Genomic DNA, 8241 nt, shown 5'->3' on the forward strand with positions numbered 1-8241 from the left:
AACCGAGAACGGTTGTAAGGACTATGGTGAAAGATTTTGAAGCTTAAACGGAAAAAGATGATCAGCAAATTTTTTTATCGATGATTGAAATCATGTGGATGCCAAATTCAATGATATTATTATTATATATCCTTAATTGGTAATAAATAAAAATTGAAGGAAAATGTAAGTAAATATATTTTAACTTAATTAATTTATTTAGAATCACGCGTTTCAATTTAATATTTGGCGTTCTATATCGTATGTCCGTCAAATAAAATGAATTCATACTGAATATTAATTTATACGGTAAAATGCAGATTGACCATTTTCGTTGCAACTAGATTGTAGGAATTATATTAATTATTTAATTTTTATACATGGCTGTCTTCTTCAAAGTCACTTTTCTTCGTTATGTGTAAATTTAATTTCGTTTATAATTTCCTAATGTTACTCGTAATTTAAACGCAATATTCGGACATGCTTTTAGAAATCGGACGAAGCACTCAATTTCATAGAATTGAATTAGGTAACGAAATAAACCATCAGCGAGAAGGGTAAATGTGTCTGGTTACTCCAGGATTTATCAAGCAATAATGTTGTTATAAAGGCGCTCGAAACGAAATTTCCAACCCTCAATAAACGGGATAAACTCGCCGATAATTCGTTACAATAAAGTTGAAACTTCGCCAGTGTTTAAATATTACACAATACATTGGATATTTGATTTGAAAGCAACGGCAACGGAACAATCTCTTGATTCAATATTTAATATCATAACGAAACCGAACTAATTTTCCCGTGTAATTAGTATTGATCTGAAGTGACTGCGCCGAGCGTTGCTCGGAAAGGTTTCAATATTTTTCGTATAATCTAACCTAAATCGACAAAGTTTGTGCCATTCGAGAATAATTTCGCTATTAATCATGAAAATCTTTAATTGTTTAAACAATACGCCTTATCGACCGCGTAGAGTCCTCTGCGTTTCGAAGCTATCCTCGTTGGAGTTCCTGCGATCACAGAACCCCAATCTGAACGAAGATCAAATATTGTCAATGTTGAAAGAACGTGGAAAAGATCCGAACGAAATTTTCACCGAGCATCAACAACAGATTACTTGCGAACAAAATCTAGCAGCGATTTTAAAAAAGCTCAACATCAATTTTTCTATTACGAAAAGGTAACGCGAAAAATTATTACGTAATAAAGTTTAATGCCCGATGAAACGGCTACGCTTGTATGCAACAAATATAAAGAAGAAAGATAAAATGGAGCGGGTGCTTCAGAAATGTTCGCGTCTCTTTCCCTTTATGACTTTATGATTTCTCACTTTTATATTTTCAGATAGTAGCTTAATTATCTCTGTAGTTAACGCATTGACAACCGTTTGAATAGATTTATCATTTCGTATCTCGTCGTTCGTCATATTATAAGAAACGATGCTTCACTCTTATTCATTAACTTCACTCGTATTCGTTAAATTTTCTTCTTCAATACTGTTCAGCAGATACGATAAACATTATTTTCGAATTATTATATTATCTATTAATTTCTATAAAAAGAAATTTACGATTTTTGTAATTTTAAAAATTTGCAGCAAAATATTCTTATCGAAATAAATTCTACCAAATTTTCAAATTAATATTTTTGTTCCTTTTTTTTTTTTTTTAATATTGAATGGTACTTTTCAATTCGCGTTGTTTGCTTAAGACAATTGTGCGATGATAGTATCGATATTACAGCTATGATAATATTTGTTACGATAATATTCGAACTTTCGTTATATGTATATTATTTATATTTCGTTGCACAGGATAGCAGACGCATGGAAATTTATGAATTGGGCGGATTTGGTGATTCCGATAGGTGGAGATGGCACGTTTTTGCTATCCTCCAAATTAATTACAGACAACGTGAAACCTGTGTTGGGCATCAATCCGAGCATCCGATCGAACGACAATAACATTTTTACGCTTCCTCCGAAATACGCGACGAACATCGAAAGCATATTTGAGCGACTTCATACAGGAAAATACACGCTATTGATGCGAAGTCGCATTCGAACAGTGATGAATGGAGAAGGACTTTACAGACGACCTTTTCATATACACGAGAAGAGCCGTACACAAGGAGAGAAAAGAGCCGAGTGGGTACATTATAGAGAAGTTATTCTCTCTGATCCGCGTTTGTTCTACCCTGTCAGAAATCAATATGTGCATTTTTATTCGTTACTTTTACAATGCGGTAGCTGCAGGAAATTTTTCTATTTCGAGACTCTCGATTCCTCTTCTTCCCTTCCTCCCCACTTTCGTTCACAAGATGTACTTTTAATCTCCTGTCAATTCATACACACTTACATTATGCCCTATATGTTCAAAATATTCCTGTCATTTCCGTTCTATCGCATCTTGAAATCTACGACCGCGTTTTGAAATTCACATAACGCATTTTTTATCAATTTGTAATATACAAACTCTAGAATTGTTCAAAGCGATATAGATTACTCTGTCCATTTTATAACAGAATTGCAATTGAAGTAATATAATATCTATCTTTAGCGAAGTTTTACAAACAACCAGTTGCAAATTAGTAGCGCCGATAAATTCTTTTATATGGCACGGTAACATGTTTGATAATAAATCAGGTACAGCTCTACACGTCAATTTTACAAATTGCAAGCCATCCAATTCCATCTAATCACGTGAAGTACTAAAATTATGCAACAGAAATCTATAAGCCATAACTTCCATCATAATATTATTACTCCTCTAATATTATTAGTTGATAAAACGTGCGCAACAAAACGTAGGCAGAGAATAACACGCGAGCAACAGAATATTTATTTTCTTATTCTCGTGAATTTGTTACGTACGCTATGTTTCGAGTCTTTGTTTCGGCTCCCATTCTGCAGATTAAACTTTACGCGTTCCTTCGGTGGTTCTTGCACTTAAATTACGTTGGTAAAAACGATAAAATGCCCGCAACAAGCTACCTTTCTCTCACTCTCTCCTTGAAGGAATCGCATAACGGAGTTCTTTCTCCGGGCAATCTATTCTCTTAAGTTTTAAGTAAGCCGTACGTATCGCCGATTCTACGTTTTCATAAAGGCCGTAATGCGTCTTCATTTCACGGCAGGTCCTCTCTACCGAGTAGTTTCAAGTTATAACCTCCTGTACGCCGGAACTTCGGCAGTTAGAACTTGTAAATTACAATAACCGTGTAGTTACGAGTTATACAAAGAAGACGTAACTTTTTAATTGTATATAACAGGAATTTTACGAGAAATCGTAATTTATACGGATGGAAAAAAGCAGAATCGTGGATTTTTATTTATTTGCACAATTTATCGGAAAAATGCGAGACAAATTGCATTCAGTTTGTTTAGTTGCTATCGTCACTTTGATATCTTTAATTATTATATCATATAGGAATATTAGATAATCGAATTTGCTCACGGTAAAGGTTGCTCAACGTAAAGGTAAAATTTATAAATCTGTACAGATCGATCGCAAATCTTTGCTCGTGCATCATAGAGAAAGAAAGTTTACTGAAAAAAATACAAGTCGATGAAAAATGATATCCAGTTATTAATAATTGTTATCGTGAATATTATATTGTATACACGCAGTTATCAATATATTGTGGATATTTTACAACCGAGTTCACCTATTGTAACACGTAACAAAAGTTTATTAATTAATTTAATAACAATTATTCGTTAATATTGATCGAATTTTCTATTTATAGGAAAACGTTTAATATTAATGTAATTACTCTATCGCTGGAGTTTCGTTATTCTAAATGCATCGAGAGTTCATCATTAACGTCGTTCTTCATTACTCTTCATTAAAATTTCTTCGTCCTCTTCCACGCTCGTCCTTCATTAATGCCATTAAAACTAAATAAGCTCGTTTCTCCGAGCACCAAGCGCTTTATACGTTTTTACGTATTCTTATTCTTCGACGAGAAGTTCTTCCCTTCGTCACCTTCGTTCCTGCAGAAACGCAAGAAGAAACGAATGTAAAACACGACCAAGCATTGATCAATCTCATTAACCGCTTTAATTAAGGTTAATTGAATTCTCAGAGCTCTTGCGCGAACGACACAAAGGAAAATAGCGGACTCACTTCAACCACGGCAGAGGACTTTGCCTTGGCTGGCATTGAACGAAGTTAGTTGCACGAAATTTCCTTTAATCCTGCGTTATACGACATTTATAAGAATATTCGATAATTCATGGCCAATATTTCTTACGTGAAATTTAGGTATTTATAGGAGAATTTTTGGCAGTCAGACCAATAACATTACAAATCAGAGTTGAAGATCAAGAGCCGCATCAAATTCGAAGTTCAGGTATGTGCGTTTGTACAGGTACTGGCTCCCAATTCTGGTACAAATCTATTAACATTCAATCGGCCGAAACCGTTCGATGTATCGTCGAAATAGCCACCGGCATTAAATTAAGCAACGAGGAAACCAACGAATTACTCCACAAATATCATCAAGCTCTCATCTATTCTCCAGGTAACTGAATTGTTCACCGTCAGTAACTACGATCAAGTAAATAGTAGCTACGATAATAACTAAATAATAATAATAATAGTGAACTAAACTAAATAGTAATGAACTAATAGTAAACTAAAATAATAGTCAACTAAATAATAATAGTGAATGAAGAATTTACAATTATAACTCTCTTTGGTAAAATCTGATAATATAAGAAATGATAAGATAAAGTAGAAGAAATGATAATAGAACCTTTTGTCTCGAATTTGCTTGCTCTGAGAAAACGTTTTTAGTGCAGATGCTTTTTCAGAGGATTTGAACATGGTATACATGATCCGCGAAATGTATCATACTACACGGTGCAAGAACCAGAAATGTTGCCCGGACAGACAAAAGTGCAACAAGCTTACTGTGAAATCCTGTGGCTTTGACGCTGGCTTGGTGATAGACGGTAGCATTTCTTTGCCCTTCAACGACGGTACTATCGCAACTTTCGATATCAAACCTGAATATTCGTTGAAAAGCATCATGCTCACTTGATGTACAGTTATCATGTAGCTGCACTAAAACAAGTTTCTCCAGGAAGCGAGCTTATGTGGTAGATCTTTTCACAGGAATATAAGTGTCCGATCGACAAATTAAAAGTAAACTTCTTCTCGCATTTCTCTTTTCTACTTCCCGTTTCGTATTTTTATTTTCTACTGTTTAACCTTATTCCATTTATGAAAATTTATTTTATGCGGAATATAAAATTGCATATAAAAATTATCTAATAAATAACGATTTTTCTTTCATATGGACAAACGAAGCAAGCGAGCTTTTCCTTTTACGATCTTCCGGTTTCGGCTTTAATGCAGTCCGATTTCTTATTTATCTCTAATGACGGAGGCGTAGGGCAAAGTAGCAAGTAATTGCGCGCATTTGTTCCGAAAATGAAGGTAGTCTGAGACCAAAAGATAGGAAGAGCCGGTTATTTCACCGGCAAAGGGCAGCCTGGTCTTTTTCTACAACAAGAGGGAGAGTGAAATACCTTTCCAGCTCCGTTTTCCGTTTCCTTGCAAGGAGGCGAACCACGTCCAGACTTCCATTAACCCCGTAATTTCGGTTTTGGCTGAACCGCAGACACCCCGACCTTCGAGATCAGGTGTTCATACTTGCTGTTTGTGTACGAATAAACATTCAAAGATACTCACACAGTCCGCAAGGTATACAGGATGGTTTACTTGCTGCTCTGGTCAAATACGCGAATCCTGGTTTGGATTTCTTAACCAGAAATAATAGCACTTTATTATATAGTTAACTCTGCTTCGTGTCTCCTATCTCATGTCTTTTAAGATAAGATCTTTCACAGAAATGTATTCTTACATGAAAGTACGCCTGGAACTGTGATAATTAAAAATGAAATTATACAAGAGTAAAAAAAGAAAAAAGAAAAAGAAAAAGCTTAAAATTCTAAGGGAAAGACTGAAGTTATAAAATGAAAACGACGAGATAAGAAATGGTATAATAGAAATAAAAAGATACGTGGCACCGCTCCAAACTCTAAAATAGTACACTTCACAGGCAATTTCGAGAACAAGGAAGAAGACGATGTCATAAAACGGTAGTAATAAACCTGGAAGTATATCAAACAAATGAAAGAAATGAAAAGATATGAAAATAAAATGTAAGTACACTTTGTCAAAGGTTAATTGCAGCAGATTTCGTAATTATTTAAATGAGAAATTCTTTGCTGCGCGCTGTTGGCGTTCCATTTAATTCTGTTTATTTCAAACTGGCGGAAGATTGTTTTAATTTACCAAATGTATTAAATGAATTGTAATTAGGAAGCTTGAAAACGAAATTTGTCAGTTAACAACACACCCTATATGCAGATTACTGTATACATACTCGTTCGGCTATGTGCACTGTTTTCGTACTCCTCGAGCGCAAATTACGGATGCTTGAGACACAGGATACCTAAGTAAAGTAGCCACTACCGACATTTTCGGGACAAGCACGTAAAGCAGCCGTTGTAAAAAAGTTGAAAGGCTGTAAAGGTCGGGCTTTACGCGTACCAACCGAATGTGTCGGAAACTTTAGTGTTATTTAAAACGATGCCCGAAAATTCTCATCCTTGAACTTGCGTCAATAATCACTTCGCAATTTGAAGAATATTTTTCGCCCTTTGAATATAACTGAGCCAAAAGTTCATTGCACCAATTCATCCTCAAAAATATTCGTATACTCTATAAAAAGGAATGTTTTATAGTCTACTTCTATTAAACTAAAATGTCACAAAAATTCAGTGCAAAGGTGGTTTGTTTTATGCCAAGACGTCTAAAAGCTATTTTATTATTGCTTTATATCTATGTTAGAAAGTAAATATGTTATCGTGTTACGTATGCTTTATTTAAATAGAAATAGCCTTTCTGGTGTACGAGGACATTTATAGGTGACTGTATATCTGAATTTCTTTATTCTACTTATAAGAACAAGAAAACATCAGAATAGTAATTTGAATAGAGTTGTTTGGAAAAATTCTTCGTAGAAGACAAAAACAGTTCATGTGATTTCGGATAATTTTGTTTTCATAGAATAGTCGATCGAATAATGGATTTAGAAAGTGTTCAACCTTACGAAGACTAATTAGGGTAAATTCAACAAAATTCGGGAGTAGAATCATTAACTTATTAAAATAGGTTCTCAATCGGATGTCTGAGAAACCAAGAACCAGTCTCATTAATCCCTACGAAAGACCCAATCCGTGAAGAACAATGGAGATCCGCCCCAGACGGACTCATCGAAGACAAACAAACGCACGGCCGACCAAGAACAACGGACGACATCGACCAAGCCTTTGTACTTCGTAATTGAACGCCGCTGTCTTCTGCTCGCACAAGTTTTAGACGCTTCCAACCCAACAAAGGTTCGGCTAAAAGGAAACAGAACTGGGAATTTTGGAACAGCGAAATTTGATACTTTTACAGAAACTTCAAGTATATCGATCGTCCCCTTTCTCAGAATTTGTTCAATTTCTGTATTGACCCTTAATTTGGTCGATAATAGTGATCGATGATTATTTTTTATTATTAATTATTCATCAAATAATATCATAATATCAAATTAAATTTATTTTGAAATTAACGATTACACGATCTGATTAAGAGAAGATACACTGTATTATTGTAGACCTATTTGTTCCAATATTGAACACAAAGTTGAAAAACAACCAAGTTAGTAGGTAAAATATTTTATAAAAAGCAATGAACGTGAAATCGACGTGAAAAAGATGAAAGGTAAAAAACGTAAACGAAATTTTTAACACGAGTTAAAGCAGTTTGGGGATTAGACGAGATACCAAGAAACTGAAAACACAATGGTTTCAATACATATTGAATTGAAACACTGACTAATACAATATCGGAAGTTTGTTGAAGAGAGGATGAAAATGGTTTTAAAGTGTACTCGTTGATCGTCCTTTCTACGTTCCTGTATCGCATTAACGAAACAGTATCGTGTCTCGAGCATTTCCAGAACTTTCTGCAAACTCTAATAACTGAAACGGAATTTAATAAAGCACAGTACGAACGGCGTAATTGACATTTCGCATTCTATTTGCGTACGTTGCCCAACATTCGACCTGAATGCACTGTACCCTTGGTTACTACTAAATTCTATAATTCTTCGTTTCTCTTCCCTTACTTTCCGTCTTATTCTTCTCGTGGACCCATCTTTTCTACTTCTCCCCTGTTCTCTTTCCTTCTCTGTTACTAT

General features: G+C 34.7%; 1 protein-coding gene across 1 annotated transcript; it reads left to right on the top strand.

Annotated features, from left to right (window-relative positions):
* Positions 1–1713: 1713 nt before the first annotated feature.
* On the top strand, positions 1714–5173 carry LOC117213749 (NAD kinase 2, mitochondrial-like). Its single transcript, XM_033459371.1, has 4 exons — positions 1714–2125; positions 4066–4150; positions 4245–4503; positions 4796–5173. The coding sequence occupies exons 1-4, from the start codon at positions 1764–1766 to the stop codon at positions 5023–5025; spliced, it is 936 nt and encodes a 311-aa protein (XP_033315262.1). The 5' UTR covers positions 1714–1763; the 3' UTR covers positions 5026–5173.
* Positions 5174–8241: the final 3068 nt, after the last annotated feature.

The sequence above is a fragment of the Bombus bifarius genome, unplaced genomic scaffold (genome assembly GCF_011952205.1).
Source record: "Bombus bifarius isolate JDL3187 unplaced genomic scaffold, Bbif_JDL3187 scf7180000009125, whole genome shotgun sequence".
Lineage (NCBI taxonomy): Eukaryota > Metazoa > Arthropoda > Insecta > Hymenoptera > Apidae > Bombus > Bombus bifarius.